We start from the raw sequence: 26,478 nt of genomic DNA, 5'->3' as shown, positions 1-26,478 counted from the left end.
TAGTTATTTCAGCAGGCCAAAGGCAAACAAAACAGGGGAAGGGTAGCTGTTCTAGATTACAAGAGGCTCAAGTGATGTAACATCAGATACAATTAATGTACCAGCATAAAGGAAAACAACAGAAAACTAGGCAATTAAACTTCCTCTTCTCTTTTTTCTTTCTGCTAATTTTCTGGATTAAGCCATTACCTCATCCCCTGTCCTCCTTCAATCACATCCTCCATAAGACAACTTGTAGTTTTTATATGAGGAGGGGGGAAGTAAGTGGTGGGATACTAAAAGCTCAAAAAAGAAAAAAAATTCAAGATCTTATAAAGGTCTTAATTCCTTCCCATATTACAATGTTTTATCTCTATCAATACAGTTCCTTCCATTTGCCTTATGACTCACGTTTCATAATCAATTAAAGTGAAAGAAATGTGGGAAACATTTGTTGCTTCTGCTTTAAGGCCTGATCAATGGTTGCATCTGTTTCTTGTGGATTCTTGGCATCCACGTCCATTCTTGTGGATCTTGGGATGAATAGTTCAGGGTACGGAGCACTGTGAGTTCTAGATGCATGCATGCCCATAAAAAAAAAAAAAAAAAAAAAAAAAGGCAACCCAGTAAAAGTAAGGTTGAGACTCTACATTTGTCAAATTTGGTACTCAGTACAGGTCAGCACAATTTCCTTATAGTATCTGCATTCCGCCCCTCCCAAACCCCGCATCCATCGCTTCCTTTCCATAATGTTTTCCTTCCTTCCCTTTCCTCTTTCTCATATTTCAAGGTTCTCAGTCTCTATAACGTAGTTTCTTAGAATAGGTGGATAGTTTGCTTTGGTTGAGTTCTTTGGGTTTTGTTTTGTTTTTGTCTTAGTTTTTGTCACGTTTGGAAGAAAAAAATTCAAGAAAACGACGAGGGAGGGGGCGGCCAAGCCCGACTAACCGTACAGAATTAATTCAGGCTGACTATCCAAAAGAGAATACCGACTATCTAAATACTGACTGTCCCAAAAAAGAGAAGAGCCTTCAGGAAAGGACCGCTCCGCAGGAAATTCCGGGATTTGTAGTCCACAAGATCCACAAGGTCAGACGCATTACGCTCCGGAAAGACGCCCTGAATGCATCGTTGGCTGGAGAAAATACAGAAGTACATAAAAGAGTTCTGTACACTTGGCAGCATTTCGGGGTTACGGAATTCGCGCCGGACCCGCACGCTTTAAATACAATCCAGCCTCTCGGTGCGACAGCCAACACTTCCGCCCGAGGAAGACGACGAGGTGGCCTGGGAATTCTGGGAAATGTAGTCCAGGAACACAGTGGCGCAGGATAACTTCCGCTGCAGGAGGCCGAGGCTGCGTTCCTGCTCCCGTCGGGAATTCTGGGAAGCGTAGTCCAGGAGCTCTCTGTAGGCAGAGTCGCTTCCGCTCCAGGTACGCGAGGCCGCGGCCTTCATTCCTCTGCGAAAGGTGAGCCCACCCACCCCCGGCGCCCTCCTGGCGGCCGCACTGACCTGGCCTCACTTTGCGGTGGGCCGGTGGTCATCAGGCGCTCGACCCTGGGGAAGAGAATCCGCCTGCGGCGAAGGGCGGGGTTTGTGTTCCCTCTGAATGAGCTCTGTGGAGTGCGGGGCGCTGGGTGCATACCGGGCTCCGGGCCCGGGCCAGGTTCCCAGGTCGCTGGGAGTGAGGGTTTCCTGGGTTCTGCATTTCCCCGGCCCTTTCCCCGACCACCAGCCAGTGCTGCCGCTTCCCAGCCGTATAATATTCGGAGAATTCGTGTCTCTGCCTCATTCCTCTTTAAGTTGGTATTAGTGTCTACCTAATAGAGTTATTTTGAGAGTTAAATGAGGATGTAGAAGAGAAAGACTTAAAGTCTGGCTTGGGGTAAAAAAAAAAAAAAACAAAAAATACGTCTCTTAATAGCAGTACTTTGTAATTTCTGGAGAAGCGCTTAGTTCCCTGAAAGCATCTGTGAACCTGGGATGGGGTCAGAGCTCCTCCTGCAGTGTCCTGAAGGAGGGGAGGCTGCACCCAGATGCCAATTTTTTTTTTTTAATCTAAATTTAAGTTTTTGTAGAGGGTCATTCCTGGGTGTTGTCTGGGATGTCCACTGTAATTTGTGCGGGAGTTCTAATGAAGCTGTGATTTCTCTCAGCCTCCTGTCCTTCCCCAGCCCGGACTTCTTGAAAAAGGCCGCTGGGAGGAGGGAATGGTGCTTTGGCTTCTGGAAGCAGAGCCTCGCCTGAGTAGGTCTTAGCATCTCTCTTCCTCTTATGTTATCTCCTCTCAGGGGAGAAGATATTTCCTTAACTCATCTGGAAATTCTTCTACCGCGAAGATGCCCTGACTTTTGTTGAATAAATAAATACAGAAAGGGATGGGGGAGTACTTGGGCATGAATAATAACAATTATACTTACTTTTTTAAAGCTTTTATTTAAATTCCAGTTAGTTAACATAGAGCGTAATATTAGTTTCAGGTGTACAATATAGTGATTCAACACTTCTATACATCACCCTGTGCTCATCACAAGTGCACTCCTTAATCCCCACCTCCTGTGTCACCCATCCCTCCACCAACCTCCATTCTGGTAACCATCAGTTTGTTCTATATAGTTGAGAGTCTGTTTCTTGGTTTGCCTTTCCCTCTTTTTTCCTTTGCTAGTTTGTTTTGTTTCTTTAATTCCACATATGAGGGAAATCATATGGTATTTATCTTTCTTTGCCTGACTTACTGCACTTAGCAGAGTACTCTCTAGCTCCATCCACATCGTTGCAAATGGCAATGTTTCATTCTTTTTTATGGCTGAGTAACACTCCATTGTGTATATATTCCATATCTTCCTTATCCATTCATCAGTCCTTGAGCACTTGGGCTGTTTCCATAATTTGGCTATTGTAGATAAATGCTGCCATAAACATCGATCGGGGTGCATGGTCCCCTTTGAACCACTATTTTTGTATCCTTTTTGTAAATATCTAGTAGTGCAATTGCTAGATCATAGGGTAGTTCTATTTTTAACTTTTTGAGGAATCTCCATATATTTTCCACATTGGTTACACTAGTGTGGTTTTCCACCAACAGTGTAAGAGGGTTCCCCTTTCTCCACTTCCTTGCCAACAATTGTTTCTTGTGTTGTTGATTTTAGCTATTCTGACAGATGTGAGGTGATATCTCATTGTAAGTTTTGATTTGCATTTCCCTGATGATAAGTGATGTTGAGCATCTTTCCATGTGTCTGTTGGCCATCTGGACGTCTTATGTGGAGACAGGTCTGTTCATGTCTTCTGCCCATTTTTTAATTGTATTATTTTGGGGGGTGTTGATTTGTGTAAGTTCTTTATATATTTGGATACTAACCCTTTATCAGATACGTCATTTGCAAATACCTTCTCCCATTCCATAGGTTGCCTTTTAGTTTTGTTGATTGTTTCCTTCACTGTGCAGAAGCTTTTTATTTTGATGTAATCCCAATAGTTTATTTTTGTTCTTGTTTCCCTTGCCTCAGGAGACATATCTAGAAAGAAGTTGCTATGGCCAATGTCAAAGAGATTACTGCTCCTGTTCTCCTCTAGAATTTTGATGGTTTCCTGCCTCACATTTAGGTCTTACATCCATTTTGGATTTATTTTTGTGTATGGTGTAAGAAAGCGGTCCAGTTTCATTCTTTTGCATGGTGCTGTCCAGTTTTCCCAACACCATTTGTTGAAAAGACTGTTTTTTTTCCATTGGATATGTTTTCGTGTTTTGTCTAAGGTTAATTGACCATATAGTTGTGGGTCCAATTTTGGGTTTTCTAGTGTGTTCCATTGATATATGTGTCTATTTTTGTGCTGTAGCATACTGTTTTGATGTCTATAGTTTTGTAATATAACTTGAAGTCTGGAATTGTGATGTCTCCAGCTTTGCTTTCTTCTTCAAGGTTGCTTTGGCTATTTGGGTTTTTTTTGTGGTTCCATATAAATTTTAGGATTGTTTGTTCTAGCTCTGTGAAAAATACTGTTGGCATTTTAATCAGGATTGCATTAAATGCATAGATTGCTTTGGGTAGCGTAGAAATTTTAACAATATTTGTTCTTCCAGTCCATGAACATGGAGTGTCTTTCCATTTCTTTGTTTCCTCTTCAATTTCTTTCGTCAGTTTTTTTCTAGTTTTCAGAGTACAGGTCTTTCACCTCTTTGGTTAGATTTTTTCCTAGGTATTTTATGGTGTTTGGTGCAGTTGCAAATGGGATCGATTCCTTGATTTCTCTTTCTGCTGTTTCATTCACCGCCCCCCTCGCCTCTAAAACCCTCAGTTTGTTTCTCAGAGTCCATAGTCTCTCATGGTTCATCTCTCCTTCCGATTTCCCCCTTCATTTTTCCCTTCCTTCTCCTAATGTCCTCCATGCTATTCCTTATGTTCCACAAATAAGTGAAACCATATGATAATTGACTTTCCCTGCTTGACTTATTTCACTTAGCATAATCTCCTCCAGTCTCATCCATGTTGATGTAAAAGTTGGGTATTCATCCTTTCTGATGGCTGAGTAATATTCCATTGTATATATGGACCACATCTTCTTTACCCATTCATCTGTTGAAGGGCATCTTGGCTCTTTCCACAGTTTGGCTATCGCTGACATTGCTGCCATGAACATTGGGGTGCATATGGCCCTTCTTTTCACTACCTCTGTGTCTTTGGGGTAAATACCCAATAGTGCAATTGTTGGGTCATAGGGTAGCTCTATTTTTAATTTTTTGAGGAACCTCCACACTGTTTTCCAAAGTGGCTGTACCAACTTGCATTCCCACCAACAGTGTAAGAGGGTTCCCCTCTCTCCACAACCTCTCCAACATTTGTTGTTTCTTGCCTTGTCAATTTTTGCCATTCTAACTGTTGTAAGGTGATATCTCAGTGTGGTTTTGATTTGAATTTCCCTGATGGCTAATGATGATGAACATTTTTTCATGTGTCTGTTAGCCATTTGTATGTCTTCTTTTGAGAAGTGTCTGCTATAATCTTTATTATTTTCTTCCTTCTGCTGGCTTTAGGCTTTGTTGTTCTTTTTCTAGCTCCTTTAGATGTAAGTTTAGGTTGTTTATTTGAGATTTTTCTTGCTCCTTGAGGTAGGCCTTTATTGCTATATACTTCCCTCTTAGGACTGCTTTTGATGCATCCTAACGGTTTTGGACCATCATGTTTTCACTTTTGTCTCCATGTATTTTTTAACTTCTTTATTTCCTGGTTGACCCATTCATTGTTTAGTAGCATGTTTAACCTTCATGTATTTGTGGTCTCTCCAAATTTTTTCTTGTGGTTGACTTCAAGTCTCATAGTGTTGTGGTCAGAAAATATGCATAGTATAATCTCAGTGTTTTTGTATTTGTTGAGGGCTGATTTGTGACCTAATATATGATCTATTCTGGAGAATATTCCATGTGCATTTGTAAAGAATATGTATTCTGCCATTTTAGGATGGAATGTTCTGAATATACTTGTTGAGTTCATCTGGTCCAGTGTGTCATTCAAGCCATTGTTTCCTTGTTGATTTTCTGCTTAGATGATCTGTCTATTGATATAAGTGGGGTGTTAAAGTCCCCTACTATTATTGTATTATTATCATATAGTTCCTTTATGTTTGTTATTAATTATTTTATATATTTGAGTGCTCCCATGTTGGGGTATAAATATTTACAATTGTTAATATCTTCTTGTTGGATTGTCCCCTTTATTATATAGTGTCCTTCTTTGTTTTTTGTTACAGTCTTTGTTTTAAAGTCTAGTTTGTCTGATATAAGTATTGCTACTCCAGTTTTCTTTTGACATCCATTTGCATGGTAAATATTTCTCCGTGCCTCACTGTCCATCTACAGGTGTTATTAGGTCAAAAATGAGTCTCTTGTAGGCAGCATATAGATGGGTCTTTTTTTTTTTATCCATTCTGACACCCTGAGTTTTTTTTATTGGTGCGTTTAGTCCATTTACATTCAAAGTAATTATTGATAGATATGTATTTATTGACATTTTATTACTTATTTTGTGATTGTTTCTGGAGATTTTCTCTGATCCTTTCTTGTCTTTCTCTCTTTCATGGTTTGCTGATTTTCCTTAGTGATATATTTGGATTTCTCTCTCTTTATTTTTTGCATGTTTATTGGTGGTTTTTGATACATGGTTGCCATTAGTTTTGTATATAACCTCTTCTGCATATAGCAGTCTATATTAACTAGATGGTTAAGTTTGAACACATTCTTTTCTCCTCTCCTCCCCATGCTTTAACTATGTTACCATATTTTATATTCTTTTTTTTGTATGTGTGAGTTCCTTGACTGATTTTTTTTACAGAAATACTCATTTTTACTGCTTTTGTTTTTCCTACATTCATATTGTCACTTTTGGTCTCTCCTTTCCATTCAAAGAGTTCCCTTTAATATTTCTTGCTGGACTGACTTAGTGGTCACAACTCTTTTAGTTTTTGTTTGTCTGGGAAGCTCTTTATCTCTCCTTCTATTCTGAGTGATAGCCTTGCTGGATAGAATATTCTTGGCTGCAGTTTTTCCCATTGAGCATTTTGAATATATCATGCCACTCCCTTCTGGCTTGCATTTTCTGTTGAGAAATCTCCTGCTAGCCTCATGGATTTTCCCTTGTAAGTTACTGACTTCTTTTGTCTCACTGCTTTTAAGTTTTTTTCTTATCACTACATTTTGTAAATTTAATTACAATATGTCTTGGCGTTGGCCTGCTTTTGTTGATTTTGTTGGGAGTTCTTTGTGCCTGCGGGATCTGGATGTCTGTTTCCTTCCCCAGATTAGGGAAGTTTCAGCTATTATTTCTTCAAATAAACTTTCCCCCCCCCCCTTTTTTTCTCTTCTTCTTCTGGGACTCCAGTAATATGAATGTTATTATGTTTGATGGAGTCACTGAGTTCCCTAAGTATATCCTCGTTTTGCATAATCATTTCTCTGCTTTTTAATAGTTTCATAGCTTTTCATTACTTTGTCTTCTAGGTCATTAATTCGTTCTTCTTCCAGCCTCTTGTTGATTGCATCAAGGGTATTTCTAATCTTGTTTATTGCACTCTTCATCTCTGATTCTTTTTTAACTCTTATCTCTGTGTTAAGGGTCTCACTGATGTATCATTCTTTCTCAAGTCCAGTGAGTATGCTTATGATCATTGCTTTAAATTCTCCATCAGGCATGTTAGTTATATCTGTTTCACTTAGATCTCTGGCTGTGGTCTTATCTTGTTCTTTCATTTGGGATAAATTCTTCTATCTTCTCACTTTGTCTAAGTCTCTGCCTGCTCCTCTGTGTTAGAAAAATCTTTGCTCCTGAAAGTAATGGCCTTATGAAGAAGAGGTCATGTAGTGCCCAGGGCCTGACACTTCAGGAAGTGTCTCCAGTGTGTGCTGCATGCACTCTGCTGTTGCGTTCTAGCTGCTCTATCCTTCAGGCCAGTTGTCTGCAGATGCTCTCCTTGCCTACTGTGGGCAGTGATAGGTCCCTGGCCTGAATGTGGCAAGTTTGATCTGGGTGCTCGGTCCGCTTGTGAAATGAGACTTTTCATCACCTCCACCAGAACTGAGGCCCTGTAAAACTCTCTAGTCAGGAGACATGGTGTTTTCACCACCTCCACCAGAACTGAAGCCCTGTAAAACTCTGGTCAAGAGATGTGGTATGGGCAGGTTTTGTGTTGGTTTTCTAGGGGAGGGGCCTGCTGTGCTGTCACTGAGGTAAGCATGACTGAGAAAGGCAGTTCCACTGGAGCACAGTGGGGTGGGGCTTGGTGTAAGCAAGTTAGGGGGCCAGTGTCTGCATTGCACTGTTTCCCACAGGTGGCTCTGTGTTTATGCTGAGGGGTGAGGGAGGGAAATGGCACCAGCCAGCTCCTTTGTTCCCAGACAAGTGTCTCCATGAATGTTGCCTCTCAGGGACATGCTCTGAGAAGAGCAAATAATCTCCCTACTGTGTGCCCCAGGTGCTCTTCAGATCACGGTTTTCATGCTCTATGCCCCTGGCTTATTTACGTGCCTTTTCCTCAAGAGTAGCACAGTGCTGCTGGGCTTTATCCCAGCCAAGCCTGCTGACCTTTAAAACTCCAGGCTTTCAAAGTAAAGGATGCACAGTCCTAGGGAATTCTTCTAAAGTATTTGTTCAAACCTTATGGGTCACCCCCAGTATTATCTTTTGTCATCCAGAAATCCAAGGTACTCAGATATATTATTATAATCCAGAATTATAGCTTTTGAGGTTGTACCTTTATCATAAGGGCAGTAGTTTGCCCTAAAATTCTTATGTAAGGATCACTGGATAAGTGTCTTAGACATGGAATTTATGAATGGCCCTTTATCATTTCTTTAACCCCTTTCTTGGCATCCCAGGCTTGCCTCCAGTTTTAGGTCCTTTAGTTTGCTTTTGCAAGCAGAGAGAACACCTACCTGAGGGGGCTCCTTTCCCTCATGTACAGTTCAAGTAAAATCAGGAATTTTTTGTAAAACTATGGAAGCTCACTATGTAAATACTTGATGGAATATTTCCCTGCTAGTGTAGCTTTTGGAAGTTGCTTTCTCCATTTATTTAAAACTGCCTGTGCAATTAAAAAGTGCAATGCAAAAACAAAACAAAACAAAACAAACCAACCCACCAAAAAGATCTGGGCTTTAAGCCCCACTGAATATGAGAACTCACAACATTCAGCCCCTCTCACTTTCCAAGCCAATGGCAATGGGGAAATGTTCTTGTGCATTTCTCTGTCTCACCCTTCTCTGCGACCATGGCTCCCTCCCCTCCACAGCAACCAGGATCTGTTTCTCCCCTAAACCACATCTCCACATTTCCTACCTTCTTCAGTGTAGCCTCTTCTCTTTGTTTGGTTGGAGAGTTCTGTCAGTCTTCAGGTCAATTTCTGGGGTATTTAGGATCATCTGATAGTTATCTAGTTGTATTTGTGGGATGAAGCAAGCCTGGGGTACTTCTACTCTGCCACCATCTTCCTGTCTCCTAACAATTATGTTTAAACATTTAGTGCTAAATATTATTCTAGGAGTTTTATATGAATTAACATATTCAATCCTAACAGGAGCCCTCTGGGGTCTCCTGGATACTGTTATTCCCATGTTGTAGATGAGAAAAGGGAGACACAGAGTGCATAAGTTATTTATCCTAGGTTCACACAGCTAGTAGGCTGAGCTGGGATTTAAATTTAGGTTTCAATCTATTGCTTTAGTTCTTACCGTGTTTATTATCAGGTTGAGAAGTCATGTTTTAGATTTTTGTAGAAGGCCATGAAAGCTATGTCAATGAGTTTTCAGTTTTTGCTAAGATATTTTCAGTTATCTGCAATATAATTGTATTGTATTTGAAATAATATTTATAGTTCTAAGTGAAATAAATCCGAGAAAGACGGGGTGCCTGGGTGGCTCAGTTGGTTAAGCGACTGCCTTTGGCTCAGGTCATGGTCCTGGAGTCCCGGGATCGAGTCCCACATCGGGCTCCTGGCTCAGCGGGAAGCCTGCTTCTCCCTTTCCCACTCCCCCTGCTTGTGTTCCCTCTCTTGCTGTCTCTCTCTCTGTCAAATAAATAAATAAAATCTTAAAAAAAAAAAATCCAAGAAAGACAAATACCATATGATTTCACGTATATGTGGAACCTAAAAAACAAAAGGAAACAACAATAACAACAAAACAGAAACAGACTCATAAATACAGAGAACAAACTGGTGTTTGCTAGAGGGGAAAGGGGTGGGGGCAATGGGTGAAATAGGTGAAGGGAATGAAGAGGTACAAACTTCCTGTTATAAAATAAATAAGTCACAGGGATGAAAAGTACAGAATAGAATCAAGAATACTGTATTAAATTTGTGTGTGACAGATGGTAACGATACTTATCATGGGGAGCACTGCATAATGTATAGAATTGTTGAATCATTGTGTCATACCTGAAACTAATATATCAACTATACTTTAATTAAAATAGGCTAAATCCTAGAAAGAAATTTATAGTTCATACTCTGATTATAGAAATGATTATAGATTGCATGTTGTAGAGAATTAAGAAGATATACAAAGTATAAACAGAAGAGTTTAATTGTCCATAACCACAGGTTGTAGAGATAACATATTAATGTTTTAATGTTTTTCTGTATATATGTAATATATATATATATACACATATATATGTATATGTATATATTTGGATTTTTTTACTTAAATTTTACAAAATACGTATAGGTTTTATTTCCCTCTTAAGTTTTTACTGTGGAAATTTATAAACATAGATGTAATAAGAGTAAAATGATGAACCCCAGTGGAACCATCACCCACATTTAATCCTTGTTAACATTTGTCAGTCTTGTATTAACCACCCCTACCCTAACCCCCACCCTCCCCGATCTTTTTGTTTCAGTATTTTAACACAAATTCCCAACATTGAGTCAGTATGATAGTGGTTGGTTGATTGTCATAATTGCCAAAAATTGATTATCAAACATTTTTTTTTTATATATCCAAGACCAAGAAAGGGAGATGTTAGCAGCTACCCTAAGGTTTTCATTCTTTGCAGCTTGGAGAATGTTACTTACTTGAGAAGGCTCCGGGACATAAGAGTATTGCACTTTGGAGAGGGATGGTGATGAATTTTGTTTTCCCATATAGAATTTGACTTACCTATGTCTTCTTATTCTTTGTATGTTATCCCTCTCTTCCCATACACTTGAAGTTCTTGTGTTTCTGGGACCATGTCATATTTTTCTCCATAACTGTGTCCAGTTCTCAGTATAAGATTGGCAAGGATTTGTGTTTAGAATAGCTACTCAACAGACAGCTGGCATCAAGCATTTGCAGTGCAGATTTCCTGAAATTGGAATTAGGTAGCAAAACGGAATAGAAATAACCCATGGAGATATTCATTAATATCAGTGAGCTATCGAATCCACCAACTATTTCAGAGTATTGAAAAGTTGGTGGGCAATTATTTTGATGACCTAAAACACATTTCCTAAGAATCGTTATGTTGTATGCCTGCAACTCAGTAACAATGTGTGTCAGGGTTATGGTTAGGGTTAGGTTTAGGGTTAGGGTTCAATTTAAAAAAACCCGTATTTCCTAAGAAACACATTGGTAGAAATGATAATAGCAAATATTTGTAGACTGTTATGCCTGGAGGCAGTGTTTCTAATAGTTTATGTATACTAAATTAGTTTTCATAACAAGCTTATTACCCTTATTTTACAGATGAGGAAATGGGTTTTTAAAAAACAATGATTTTATAGTAAAATTTACTATTTCTTTTTGGGGTGCAATTTTATTAATTTTAATGCAGGTATGGATTTGTATAATCACCACCATCATCAGATGCAAAGCAGTCCCATTAGCCCCCAAAACTTCCCTCCTATATTCCCTTTATTATCACCCTTCACCATATCTGTAACTACCAGCAACCACTATAACCCTATATAGGTTTGTCTTTTTGAGAATGTCATATAAATGAACTCATCATATGTAACCTTTTTTTCCCATTTGTAAACTTTTGAGGCTGGATTCTTTCACTCAGAATAATGCCTTTGACATTGTATATATCAATACTTCATCTGTTTTTATTGCTGGTTAATACTACATTTCCATAAATGTATATACTATAGTTTATCCATTCATCCACTGAAGGATATTTGGTTTGTTTCCAGTTCTTGGCAGTTATGAATAAGCTGCTGGAAACATTTGTGTAAAGGTTTTGGTGCTTATTTCTCTAGTGTATATAACCAGGAATGGGAATGTTGGGTCCTATGGAAAGTGTATGTTTTACATTATAAGAAACTACCCAACTGCTCTCCAGTATGTCTACCATCCTGTATTTCCACTAATGATGTATGAGAGAGAGAGTTCCAGTTGCTCCACATCTCTGTCATCACTTAGCATTGTCTGTATTTTATTTTTAATTTTAGCCATTCTAATAAGTATGTATTGCAATATCATTGTGACTTTAATTTAATTTCCCTAATGACCAATGATATTCAGCAGATACAGCTTTTCTTTAGCTTATTTACCATCCTTATATCTTCTTTGCTGAAGTGTTTTGTCTATATGTTTTGCTCAGTTTTAATTTGGGTAATTGGATTGTGTTTTCCTTGTTGATTTTTGAGAGTTATTTATATATTGTGGATACAAGTCCTTTGTTAAATATGTGATTTGCAGATATTTCTTCTCTGCCTGTAGCTTGTCTTTTCATGCTCTTTTTAAATTTTTTATTTTTTGTAAAGATTTTATAGACACAGTGAGAGAGAGGGAACACAAGCAGGGGGAGTGGGAGAGGGAGAAGCAGGCTTCCCACTGAGCAGGGAGCCTGATGCAGGGCTCGATCCCAGGACCCTGGGATCATGACCTGAGCTGAAGGCAGACACTTAACGACTGAGCCACCCAGGCGCCCCTCATGTTCTTTTTAAAAAAAGATTTATTTATTTGAGAAAGAGAGAGCACTCAGGGTAGGGGAGAGGGAGAGAGAGAATCTCAAGCAGACTCCACACTGAGTGTGGAGCCTGACAGGGCGCAGTCTCATGACCCTGAGATCATGACCTGAGCCCAAACCAAGAGTCGGGTGCCCAACAGACTGTGCCACCCAGGCACTCCTCTTTTCATGCTCTTAACAGCATCTTTTGTAGAGCAAAAGTTTTTAATTTTGGTTTCTCTCAATATTTTGTATTTTGTGTCTTTTAAGGAATTAAATAACTTCATCTACCATATTGAATTGATGAATGCAAAGTTTCTTGTAACATTCCCTTATTATTCTTCTAATGTCTGTTGAGTCTATAATGATATCCCTTCTTTCATTCTTGATTTTGATAATTTGTGTCTTTTCTCTTTTGTTCTTTGTTGGTCTGGCAAGAAGTTTAATTTCATTGATCTTTTCGAAGAACTCTGGGTTTAATTGAATTTGTCCAGGGGCTCACAATCTTTTTCTATTAAGGCCCAGATTGTAAATATTTTCAGCTTTTCCAGTCAAGCAGCAGATTCAAGAATATTATTTAGGTCTGTGTATTAACAAGAGAGAAATATCCACAGCATTTTTATTAATAAAATCCAAAATACAATGATTGAGTACAATTTTTTTTTTTTTTTTTTTTGGTAATACAGGTGTACTAATGAGAATAGAAATATTTTGGGGGATAACATTTAACTTAACTGACTTTCAAGGTTAGTATTCCCCTGTCATCAAAATTGACTGCAAATGTTTTTCTGTTTATGCTGCTCTGTAATGAGATTTTATACCTTTTATCACTTACTGAAAAATGACCTTTTAAACAAATAAGTACTACTAAATACTGATATCAGTCCACAAGTTTGTCATTTTAATTGTGCATAATAATAAACTGGAAGATGCAACTGGAAGCCTGAATAGTGGCTCCCCAAAGATGTCCACATCCTAATTCCCAAAACCCATGTTACTTTACATGGTAGAAGAGACTTTGCAGGTGTGATTAAGTTATGGATCTTGGGATGGCAAGATTATCCAAGTGGGCACACTGTAATCACAACGGTCCCTATAGGAGGAAGGCGGGAGATCAGTGTCAGGAGAAGGTAATGGGATGACAGAAGCAGAGATTGGAGTGATGTGACCATGGACCAAGGAATGCAGGTGCCTGTAGGAGTTGGAAAAAGCAAGGAAATGGATTCTCCCCTAGAAGGGACCAGCCATGCTGACATCTTGACCTTAGCCCAAAAACTGATCTTAGACTTCTGACCTCCATAACTGAAAAAGAATAAATTGTACTGTTTTAAGGCACCAAGTTTGTGGTAACTTGTTGTGCTAGCAATAGGAAACTAATATCGAATGCATTTATAGAATTCTCTTAGGTTCTTCTCTTAGGTTCTTCTCTTGACATTTGCCTTTTAGTATGTCATTACATCGCAGATTACTTCTAATGGAAGGTTAGGAGGAAGCTCCTCAATTATATAGTTAAACCAATTTTGAAATATGGAAAGTTCCTTTGTACTTGCATCAAGATCTGAAAACACTGCTGGGATTATGTACTTTAAGCTCAGAAAATACAAATATTACAAATTTATGTGGGAATGGAGATTGTGCTCATTTTAACTTTTGACAGGGTTGAAATATATAAAGCAGTTTGGCATTACTTGTGATTTAAACAAAATCAGTTGCTATCAAAATGACTTTATTACTACCATACTTCTACTTTTAGGTTGGATTCATTAACATCATCAAGTCTAGCCAAAGCTAATTTCCAAAGCCATTCAGCATGGCTGGGGTCAATTTTTCTCATTCAGGAAAATTTCAGTCCCGGCTCTGAGACTTTTTTAAAAAGTCATAAAAAAATTTTACTGCTGCTCAGCCATTGAACTGCTGTATGGTGAGGCAAGTTAGGATATTTGGTTTCTATTTCATTTATTTATTTATTTATTTATTTATTTATTTATTTATTTATTTATTTATATTATGTTATGTTAGTCACCATACAATACATCATTAATTTTTGATGTGGTGATCCACGATCCGTTGTTTTCGTATAACACCCAGTGCTATTTCTGACAGAATTCATTAAACTGATGGTGGTTAAGTCTATGAGACTGAATGAAGTTCACTATTCACACTACTGGCTCAGTAGCACATAATAGATTACAATATTTTCTGCAAAGCACCTGCTTTGAATAATACAATGAATGACCATAGTCTTCAAACACATTTGTATAAGCTTTTAAATTTGTAATCAGTTTTAACACATCCTTTTAGGTTACACTTAAGGTTATTTTGAATTAATATTTTTTCAACTTAGAAAATATTTTTAACTGTAATTGTTCCACACAGACTATCCCTAGAGGCTAATTATTTAGTCACTTCAAACTTGACATTGATGCCTTGAATGAACAACTACTGAGCAATGTCAGTAATATGTGTTGAATTATCAAGAGCCAAATATATCAGGATCATTTTCCTTGTATTTTAATTGACTATAATGTTTCCATTGTCTTCAGCTCTTCAAGCAACTATGCTTGCCCCAGGTCTAATAATCTTAAGTTTGTTTTCTCTGGACACATTTCTTTGGCTGCTACAATCAAACAAGATTTAATTAACTCATCATCAGTAAATTACTTCTCTTTGCTTGGGTTAGAAATAGAAGCTGAGTATCTAAATATAAACTTACTTTGGTTGTAGCTTCATTTTCATTACTTATTTTTTTGTGAAGAAATTATGCTCTGATGAGACATTTTAAATTTTCTAATTTTTCTGACCACTGCTTTACCATGAATTGAAGATATTTGTGATGAATACTTAGTCTGATCATATTGACATGTATTGTTTTCTTTTAGCACAGCTATGTTGTCACTGCATAATAAGCACAAGGCTTTGCTGTCTAATTCAATAACAAAATATCTCACTTCCAATGTGTCTTAAAAGTGCAACATTTAAAGTCTGTTTTTTCTTCTTGTTTTGACATGACAGGTATGTACTTGTAATGAGCACTGGGTGTTGTATGCAGCTGATGAATCACTAAATTCTACCCCCTGAAACTAAACATACAGTATGTGTTAACTAAATTGAATTTATTTATTTTTTTTATTTTTTTTAAAGATTTTATTTATTTATTTGACAGAGAGAGACACAGTGAGAGAGGGAACACAAGCAGGGGGAGTGGGAGAGGGAGAAGCAGGCTTCCCGCCGAGCAGGGAGCCCAATGCGGGGCTCGATCCCAGGACCCTGGGACCATGACCTGAGCTGAAGGCAGACGCTTAACGACTGAGCCACCCAGGCGCCCCTGAATTTAAATAAAGAATAAAAAAATTAAAATGTTGTGGTACAGGGGCCCCTGTATATATACATATACACAATGGAATATTACTCAGCCATCAGAAAGGATGAATATTTACCATTTACATCGATGTGGATGGAGCTGGAGGGTATTATGTTGAACAAAATAAGTCAATCAGAGACAATTATCATATGGTTTCACTCATATATGGAATATAAGAAACAGCACAGGGTCATAGGGGAAGGGAGGGAGAACTGAATGAGAAGTAATCAGAGACTCTTTTTTTTTTTTTTTTTTTACTTTAAACCTCCCAATATTTTGATTTATTAGTACCTTCTCATTTTATTTATTTATTTATTTTTATTATGTCCAGTTAGCCACTGTATAGTACATAATTAGTCCTTGATGCAGTGTTCAGTGATTCATTAGTTAAGTATAATACCCAGACTCTTAACTATAGGAAACAAACAGAGTTGCTGGAGGGGCGGTGGGTGGGGGGATGGGGTAATTGGGTAATGGACATTTAAGGAGGGCACATGATGTGATGAGCACTGGGTGTTATATGCAGCTGATGAATTATTGAACTCTACGTCTGAAACTAATGATATACTATATGTTGGCTAATTGAATTTAAATTAAAAAAAAAAAGAAAATCAGGGAGGAAAAACAGGGTAAAATGGTAGACTTAAATCCAACCATATAAAAAATTACATTAAATGCTAATGGTCTAAATACATTTATTAAGAGATTATAAAATTGGATTAAAAACAAGAACCAAGTATATGCTGTCTAGAGAGCCTACTTTACATATAAGGACATAGGTTAAAAGTTAAAGGGATTACCCAAAAAAGGTGTGCTGTGGAAACACCGGTCAAGAGAAAGCTGGAATGGCTATAGTAATATTAGACAAAGTAGACTTCAGACCAAGGACTGTTACCAGGGATAAAGAGGGGCACTTACACCAAGGGTCAGTTCATCAAGTAGACATAATAGTCCTAAATGTGTATTCACAAAACAACATAGCTTCAAACTACATGAAGAAAACTGGACAGAACTAAAAGAAGAAATGGAGAAATCCACAATTTCATATGGAGATTTCAGTACTCCTCTCAGTAACCGATAGAACAAGCAGGCTTGTTCAGTAAGAATACAAAAGATCTAAACAATACTATTAACATTTCCAGAACACAACATGAAATAAACAACAGAATGCACCTAATTTTCATGAGCTTCAGTTCTGATCATTTCTGTTGACCTGTCTTTGAGTTCACTGGTGTTTCTGCTCTGTCTCTCCCACTCAGTTGCAGGTTTCTATGTAGTAGGGACTATGTCAAGTTCTCTGTGCTTATTGCCAAGTATAGGTTTTGGCAGAGAGGAGTTATTCAGTACTTTTATCTTCCATTTTACAGATGAAGAAACAGAAGCATCAAGAGGTTAATTAACTTGCAAAGTTTACTCTGCTAGTAAGTGGCAGAATCTTGATTAAAGCTTGGTAACCTGATTCTATAGCCTAGGCTCTTGGCCAAAACACTCTGCTTTTATTAGACTGGCAAAATGGGTTTTAGGAGTTGATAAGGCTGTAGCAAAGCGTGTTAAAAGGTATCTTAGAACAGGGGACATATAAGCTGATGTAAAAAGCTAAGAAGATCTAGGATGCATGGGGGCAAACTACTGCCCATACTCGTTTTTGTAAATCCTTTCTTCACATACAAAATCCTGGAGGCTTTCCTGTGAGATCAAGTGATTTACACAGCTGGAGTTTACAGGGGAGAGCAGACATGGAAGATTCCTCTATGGATGGCTTGCTAAGAATCTAGACTTTATTCTAAAGGCACTGGGCAGCCATGCACATGTTTTAACCAAGAAAGGGATATAATCAGACTAACTCTAACATATAAAGAAACAAGAACATTCTGTGGGATGGCCACTGTTTAAATGCCTGTTTAACATGAATTGCTTTATATTCTGAATTCTTAAAGTCCCTTGGGTAATTAGTAACTCCTATTGCTTGATAAATCTGATCAGGCAAGTCTAAACTGGAAGCCTGTATTCATGCTGAGTATGTGCCTGAAGAAACATCCACAACCCTTAGAGACAACTCCAGGAGCACCTTATAATGGGGAGCAGTGGGGAGCTGGGAGTCACAAGGCCTGAGTCCCAGACCCTGTTCTGCTCCTGGCTTATGTGTTCTCCAGTCATTCCCTATACCCATTGAGAGCCTGAATGATCTAATGGTTGATTGCATAGGCTCAACTTGCAAACTGCCTCTATTAATCTCAGAATCTATGTTTGCAACCCTTTCTGCAAAATATAGTCACCTGAGGGGAAGGGGATTCATTTTCATGAAAACTCTTCCTCCACAGATACCAATTTATAGGCCCTGGACTGGGTCCTGGGCATTGGTTTTGTTTTCATTTTTTTTATTAACTTCCCAACAATAACCAGTGAACTGGTAGATTGAAAGCCACCATCCTAGTAATTAAGAACATGGACTCTGGGATGATAATCCTGGCTGCTCTGCTGACTGAATGGATAATCATGAATAAATAACTTAAAATCTCAATGCTTCAGCTTTTCCAGTTACTGCAGTATGCAGCAGCATGAGCAGCGAAGTCTCCTGGGACAGGCTGTACAAAGCAATGAGGGAAGTCCTGCACAGCAACCAGCACAAGCACTGGAAGTTTTTGGAGGCTGTGGAGCTACAAATCAGCCTGAAGAACTATGACCCTCAGAAGGACAAACGCACCTTGGGCACCATCAGGCTTAAGTCTTCTTGCCCTAAGTTCTCCATGTGTGATTTAGGGGATCAGCAGTACTGTGATGAGGCCAAGGCTGTGGATATTCCCCACATGGGCATGGAGGCACTGAAGACTCAGTAAGAATAAAAAATTAGTCAAGAAGTTGGCCAAGAAGTATGATGCCCTTTTGGCTTCAGAGTCCCTGATCAAGCAGATCCATGAATTCTGGGCCCAGGCCTGAATAAGCCTGGCAAGTTCCCTTCCTTGTTGACCCACAATGAGAACATGGTGGCCAAAGTGGATGAAGTGAAGTCCACGATCAAATTCCAGATGAAGAAGGTGTTGTGTCTGGCAGTGGCCATTAGCCATGTGAAGATGACAGATGATGAGCTTGTGTACAACATCCACTTAGCTGTCAATTTCCTGGTGTCATTGCTCAAGAAGAACTGACAGAACATCTGGACTTCATACATCAAGAGCATCATGGCCAAACCCCAGCACCTGTACTAAGGCACAGCTTAATAAGCCCTAGTGCTGCCATTAAAACAAAAACAAAAACAAAAACCTCTCAATGCTTCAATATTCTCAACAGTAAAAATTATCTTAATCCTTTGGGTTGTTGTGAGGGTTAAATGAGACAATTCCTCTAAAGCATGTGATTTGGCTCTTGACTTCTCACCACTTTTTGGCTTCTTATTTGCCCCAGGTACTGTCTGTTTGAGTACTCTTCTATTTGAGTACTGTTCTGTTTGAGTACTGTTCTTTTTGAGTACCCTGTTGAGCTCTGAGTGGCTAATATGGCACTGTCATCCTCCAGGGCTAACATCAGGCCTCATTTTCCTCATTGAGCCCATCTAACTCTCTCCCTTATCCAGTCTAGGTCTGGGGACCCTTTGCATGTTCCCCCAAAGGACCCTGTTTACACTCTACTCTGGCATCTGTCAGCGTGTAATAGCTCATTTTCTAATTGGTCTCCCACACTTAGGCTCTGAGCAACTAGAGATCTAGGAACTATATCCCTCTCAGAAGGTGATCTATAAATATTGGGTAAGTGAAAGAAAACTCAACTCTTTCACTGCTAACTACGAAGCCAAGTCAATACTTGTTCTTGGTAGTTGTACATACATTCTGTGGATTCTTCAGCTGTGGGCTATGTGGGCAGGGACTCAGGAGGAGAGGGGGACTCTACTGGAGGAGAAAACCTCTCTCTAAGGTGGTGCAAAAAGGCTCTACCTTATTCACAGGCCACCATCAGCCCTTCTTGAGTTCTTTCTCTTCCACAAATGATCTTGAAGTTGCTTGAAAACGGTAAATAACAGTAAATGCCTGTTGAAAACAATAAATAACCTTGCCCAAGAAATTAAACTTCTGGTCCCCAAGTGCTTGCAAGCATCAGGTGCTGAGCCAGTGCTTTACACAGATAAGAGAAATATAGTGGCATCACAGGCTTCTTTAATCTTTCATTATATCCATGTAGGAAGAGGGATATGCTCTCTGAGCCTCCTCTGGCTTCAAGAAGAATATGGGGACAGATGGTTGGTACACTTGTGGTGAACATAGAATAATGTATAAACTTGTGGAATCACTGTGTTGTACACCTGAAACTAATGTAACATTGTGTGTCAACTATACTCAAATGAAAAGAAATAAATAATAAAATAAAAATTAATTAATTTTAAAAAAGAATATCCATCAGTCATTAAACTTTTCAGAAGCGTGGTCTCAATGTCTAAACAAACGTTATTATGGGGGCAACAGATTATTAAGTAAGAGGCCATCTTTGCCACCCAGATGTCTTACAAGACACATTCATAAGGACGGTTTTATGATGGAGAATAGTATCTGATTTTTTTTATTATGTTCTGTTAGCCACTGTATAGTACATCATTAGTTTTTGATGTAGTGTTCAACGATTCATTAGTTGCATATAACACCCAGCGCTCATCACAACATATGCCCTCCTTAGTACCCATCACCTGGTTACCCCATCTCCCCGCCCCCTCCCTTCTGTAACCCTCAGTTTGTTTCCTGGAGTCCAGAGTCTCTCATAGTTTGTCTCCCTCTCTGATTTCTTCCCATTCAGTTTTCCCTCTCTTCCCCTGTGGTCCTCTGTGCTAGTCCTTATGTTCCACATATGAGTGAAACCATATGATAATTGTCTTTCTCTGCTTGACTTATTTCACTTAGCATAATCCACTCCAGTTCCAACCAGGTCGATGCAAATGGTAGGTATTCATCCTTTCTGATGGCTGAGTAATATTCCATTGTATATATGAACCACATCTTCTTTATCCATGCATCTGTTGAAGGACTCCTTCCACAGTTTGGCTATTGTGGACATTGCTGCTATGAAAACTGGAGTGCATGTGCCCCTTCTTTTCACTACATCTGTATCTTTGGGGTAAATACCTAGTAGTGCAATTGCTGGGTCATAGAGTAGCTCTATTTTTTTTTTTTAAAGGTTTTATTTATTCATTTGAGAGAGAGAGAGAGAGCACATGAGAGGGGGAGGGCCAGAGGGAGAAGCAGACTCCCCGCTGAGCAGGGAGCCCGATGCGGGACTCGATCCCGGGACTCCAGGATCATGACCTGAGCCGAAGGCAGTCGCTTAACCAACTGAGCCACCCAGGCGCCCGAGTAGCTCTATTTTTAATGTCTAGAAAACATTGGTATAATTACAACATTTTTCTGCTATTCACATGTAATCCTGATAGCAATCTGATAATGTTGGTTCTGTTATGGTCCTAATGCTTCAGATTACAGAAATGAAGCCTAGAGAGGTTAATTAATTAATCATGGTTAAATATATGTGCATATTATGTAGTATATGTTGTACTCTTATATATGTCCTATACATTATATATTACAGATGTTTATTCTATAGCAGCGCCGACGTATAGCAAATGTACAGCAAATACACAACAATGCCAGATTTGGAAACTGAATTTTGTGCCCAGAGTCCACTTTTAACCAGTACATTCCACTGCCTCTCCTTTTCCACACTTCCCAGGATCAGAGTAAGTTCCTTAGGAGCAGAGAGGAGCAGAGGAGTGCTGAATATCACTCTGCAAACTGTCCCATGCATGAGGGCATCCTGCCAGGATAACCTCATGGTAGCTGGAATCCAGCCCACACCCGGCCTGCCAAGGTGTGTGTGGCAGCATCTGCTGGGGCAAGGGACACCTTTGTCTATTTTACACAAAGATACATTTCCCTTTTCCTCATGGCTTCTTTCTTATTACCTTGTATTGCCTTCTCAGGTCTCTGCCTTTCCCTAGGAAAAGGAGGAGAAAATGATCAAGTTCCAGGTGAGCCGGATTTTTATTTCTGTCACTGAACATTTTATTTCACTTCTTAGGTGGACACCTTTTAGATTTAGAATAATCTGCACTGTTAACATGAAGGTAAGAGATTCGTGGAAGTTCAACTCCTCCTCAAGTTCCTACCGCAGACAAGTGTCCAGCCCACTCCAAAGCCTTTCCCTTCTGGATAAAGAGTATCAGGAAAGAGATACTGGAGGAAAGAAGGGCAAAACAAAACAAAATCCAAAACCAAACCAGAGTTTTCATTCAGAGACCAAGGCCTGACATTGTGGCATTTGGAGCTCCAGCCAGAACAAAGGTCTTCATACAAAACATTTACATTTCCCTACAGTAAAAAGTTATAAGCAAGTAGCCAAGTAGAATGAAAAATATTTGCAACATATTTGGAAGAAAGGACTTATGTCCCCAAAATGAATATTTTGAATACAACAAGAACAAAAGATGACCAGCAAATACACGAAAAGAGAATGGTCTTCATTACTAATCAACTTTGTGAAAATTTTTCAAAAGTAACTGGTTTTTACTTCCCAAATTTACTTCTGAGATTATCAGAGATTTTTTTTTAAGTATTCATATCTGGTGTTGGCCAGGGTATAGAGGTTTCGTGATTTATACTTCGAAGAAGAATAAGCTGGAAAAATCTTCTTTGGAGGGAACACCTGTCATTGAATCAAAATGCTGAAAGTTGTCATTCAGCATTACTATTTCTACTTTTTGGAATTTAAGGACATAATCCAGGGTCAATGCGAAAGGATTTTTGTTGCGACATTGTTTATGATAGATAATCTAAAGCTAAGTGCGCATTATTTGGATGAGTTAATCACATCCTAAATCATTGACTTACTATACGGCGCTGCAGTGGGATGGCAGACATGATCCTAGTAATAATCATAATAATAGCTAACATTTATTGGGTACTCTGTGCCAGGCACTGCTCCGAAGTGCTTTACCTATAGTCACTCATGTTATTATCAGTACCCTATGGTATATAGGTATCAGCATGAGGATGAGAGAATGAAGAACCTCTCCAAGGGCACATAGCTAGCACGAGGCAGAGCATTCCAGTGTGAGTACAGGGAGCCAGGCTCTGGACTGTGCCCAACACCACCGCTGCACACTGCAGATGGGACACAGAGGATGAACTACGTACTTCAACAGTAAGAGTGACCAAAAGCCTTTAAGTTTGGCAAATTAAGTAAGTGAAATGTGTGCATGTGTAAAAGAGAGAACAGAGAATCCATCACACACTATTGGAACTAAAGCTTTTCCGGGGGCAAATGGCGTTCTTACTAAAATTTAAAATTATAGTAGCCTACGATGCAGCAGCGTTCCAGGGACTTACCTGTAGGGGCGCTAACAAAAGGCAGCAATTTATTTATTTGTTTGTTTGTTTGGCAGCAATATAATCTGCAAGGATTTCTTTCTTGCAGCCCTTTTGGTGGATTGAGTGAGTGGTGTAGAAGGCAGCTACTTTGACTCCGTCCCCCAGATTCTAGAACAGCTTCCCCTCCCTGACACTTTCTCAATGCTGCCCCTTTTCCATAAACATAGCCTGCATGTGTTTGGTGTTGTAGGAGACGGTGACGTTCAAGGACGTGGCCGTGGTCTTCAGTGAGGAGGAGCTGGGGCTGCTGGATTCCACCCAGAGGAAGCTGTACCGAGACGTGATGCTGGAAAACTTCAGGAACCTGGTCTCTGTGGGTGAGGACAGGCGCTTGGTGACTGAAAGTCATCCCCCTGGGGTGTCTTGGGTGTTTGAAGCTCTGAGACTCTTGAAATCATCCCCTGAGTTTGGGCAAATAAGAGTCCTAATAATCCCTGTACAACACCGACAAGATGTTTCTGTCCTTTGAACTATGTAACTGGGCAAATTGTGGTCCAGCCCTGTTGTTTGTCATGAAGTCAGTTTAGTGAGTTTTTGTTTTTGTTTTTTCAGGGTGCCAGTAACAATAACTATTTATTAACTTGATTTTTCAGAGGTATTTGGGTTTTTCCTTTAACAGTGTTTTTGTAAATAACTTCAAACTTACAGAACATTTGCAAAAGTAAAGAATAAGAACACCCCTATAGCTTTTACCTAGATTCACTTATAATAATATTTTTACCCATTTATTTTATTTATGACCATGTTCTTTCTCTCTCCGTATATATTTGTGTGTATATATGAAAACATATGTATATTCATAGTATTTTTTTCTGAATATTTTTTTCTGAACCCATTTGAGGGTAATTTATATACACCATGGCCCTTTATCTCTAAATACTTTAGTGTATATGCAGAGTTTGGAAGTCCCCAAGACTGCTCTTACTCTGACACCAGTTGTAAGCTCAGGGGTCCCCAAGATAACCCTCGGCCTCAATAATTCACTAGAAGGACTCTCAGAAGGCACTGAAAGCTGTTATACTCATGGTTACACTTTATTACATGAAAAGGGTACAAGTTAAAATCAGCCAAGGGAAGAGGCACCTGGGGCAGAATCCAGGGGATTTCCAGCACCAACTTATAGTTGCTCTCCCAGAGGAGTTGTAGATAGTACTAACTCTTCCCAGCAAAGACAGGTCATAGTGTACATGGAGTATTGCCAACCAGGGAGGCTCACACGAGCCTTGATGTCCAGAGCTTTTACTGTGGTTTGGCCATATAGATGTGGTTGGACACCTGTGTGTCTGACCTTAGTTTCTAGTCCCTCTGGAAATCAAGCTGACAGCAGGTAGCCCAAGGGCCCCACCGTAAATCACACTGGTAAGCAATCTGGTGTTGTCCAAAGCCTCCACGTGAGAAAGACACTCTTACTAGACAGGAAATCCCAAGGACTTAGAGATCACTTCCCAAGAGCTGAGGACAAAGACCAGACCTCTCTTTGAGCAAGCTTAATTCTTCACTGAACAATGTATTTTGTAGAAATAAGAATATTCTCTTACATATTCCCAGTGCAAATATAATACTTTTATCTAAGTGTTTTACTGATTTTATCAGTAGATCCAGTTATATTCCTAAAAGCATATTTTTCTTTCTCCAGAGTAAGGTCTAGTCTTGAGTTTAGTCTGACTGTCATGTCTCTTTAGCCTCCTTTAATTTGGAGCATTTCCACAGCAATTTGTCTTTTATAACAGTAGACATTTTGGAAGAATACTGTTATTTCCCCCCTACCCCCCCCCCGATTTTTCAGATAACATTCCTAATACTTCCTTATACTTAGGTTCAGAGGATCCATTCTGGCTGGAACTCGACATTGGTAGTCCTTTTGAGAATATCACATGTAGAGGTACACCATCTGTCCCTCATTGGTGGTGCCGATTTTGACCACTCAGTCAAGATGTCCAATTTCTCCACTATAAAATTATTGCTTTGTTTCTCTTGCAATCATAAGGCAACGCTTTTTAAGACCACACAAATATTTTCCTATAGATTTAGCATCCAGTGATTATCACTTGCCTTATCTGGTCTTTACCATGATTGTTACAAAATGATTTTCTACCTTAGTACCTCTTTAGTACCTCCTGATTGCATTAGCAATCAGCTCTTCGCATTCTACAGTAAGCAAGAGTCCCACATGCCTTAATCATTTATTTATTTATTTGTAGGGACTTGTGAATTCTTTTTTTAAAAAATGGCTTCTAATATTACCATAATTATTTTGATGCTAAAATTGTTCCAAATTTGGTTTTTTGTAATATGCCTCCACCGTTTTTTATTTTATTTTATTTTATTTTATAATATTATTATATTATACTATGTTAGTCACCATCATTAGTTTTTGATGTAGTGTTCCAGCAATGTCCACAATAACCAAACTGTGGAAAGAGCCGAGATGCCCTTCAACAGACGAATGGATAAAGATGTGGTCCATATATACAATGGAATATTACTCATCCACCATTTTTTTTTTAGCATTTCCTTACTTTATGGCATAGATGCTGTTCTGTGTTCATCTTTTACTTTATACCCCAGCTCTGGAATCATCTGTTTCTTGGAGAATGATATTTAACAACAAGGTCTGAATGCTAGGTACTGTCACTGCTCCTGTGGTGGCTTTGTTTCTTGGTCCCAGGGGATAGAACTAGTAGGTAGGAGTGTGTGTGTGCATGCGTGCATGTGCATGTGCATATATTCATATACATATATGCACACGTGAGTAGATGTTCAATTTTGTTAAACATAAGGGAGAGGTTAAGTAAAATTATCCTGGAATACCATTTCTCACCCATGAGATGAGCAAAAATTCAAACACTCAGCACTGAACTTTCTTGGGCAAAGTTGTGGGAAATAAAGCACTCTCATGCACTGAAAGTAGGAAAGCAAAACGAAACAGTCCTGAAGGAGGAGAATTTGACAATTATCCAGCAATATTCCCAGCAGTTCGCTTCTAGGAATTTTCCCTAAAGATAGCAAAGTGCAAAAGAGCATTAATAGTATACTACAGTCCATGTAAGAAAGAAGGGAAATAAGGAAACCTACGTATATCTGCTTGTCTTTATAAGAAACCCAAGAAGGATTAATTAAAGATTCATGAAGTTAGTCTCATATAATGGGTGGGAGGTTAAGAGTGTGGAAGTTATGTGTCACACTCCTTTGAATGTGCCTTTCTGTCTGGTTTGGACTTTTGAAAATCCATTATTTCAACACATACAAATTAAATAAGAAGAAAAAAGTAAGAGGGGTAACTGGGTGATGGGCATTAAGGAGGGCA

General features: G+C 39.0%; 1 protein-coding gene and 1 pseudogene across 4 annotated transcripts in view; both read left to right on the top strand.

Moving 5' to 3' along the window:
- The first annotated feature begins 1,348 nt into the window (after positions 1 to 1,348).
- The window catches only part of ZNF112 (zinc finger protein 112), a 40,817-nt gene continuing 15,687 nt past the window's right edge, over positions 1,349 to 26,478 (top strand). The window contains exons 1-3 of one of the 4 annotated variants that reach the window (XM_036093582.2): positions 1,349 to 1,450; positions 21,725 to 21,772; positions 23,362 to 23,488. In XM_036093582.2, coding sequence (XP_035949475.2) covers positions 21,758 to 21,772; positions 23,362 to 23,488 — 142 coding nt within the window. In that variant the 5' untranslated portion in view covers positions 1,349 to 1,450; positions 21,725 to 21,757. Of the gene's footprint in view, positions 1,451 to 19,033; positions 19,171 to 21,477; positions 21,613 to 21,724; positions 21,773 to 23,361; positions 23,489 to 26,478 lie in introns of those variants that run through there. The other 3 variants (XM_036093585.2, XM_078063020.1, XM_078063021.1) reach the window with 3 other exon arrangements.
- On the top strand, positions 18,327 to 18,974 carry LOC118536643 (large ribosomal subunit protein uL1 pseudogene; annotated as a pseudogene).

Source organism: Halichoerus grypus, chromosome 15 (genome assembly GCF_964656455.1).
Source record: "Halichoerus grypus chromosome 15, mHalGry1.hap1.1, whole genome shotgun sequence".
In the NCBI taxonomy this organism is placed as follows: domain Eukaryota; kingdom Metazoa; phylum Chordata; class Mammalia; order Carnivora; family Phocidae; genus Halichoerus; species Halichoerus grypus.
Note: the sequence above shows the minus strand (reverse complement) of the source record. Positions and strands in the feature narration are given on the sequence as shown.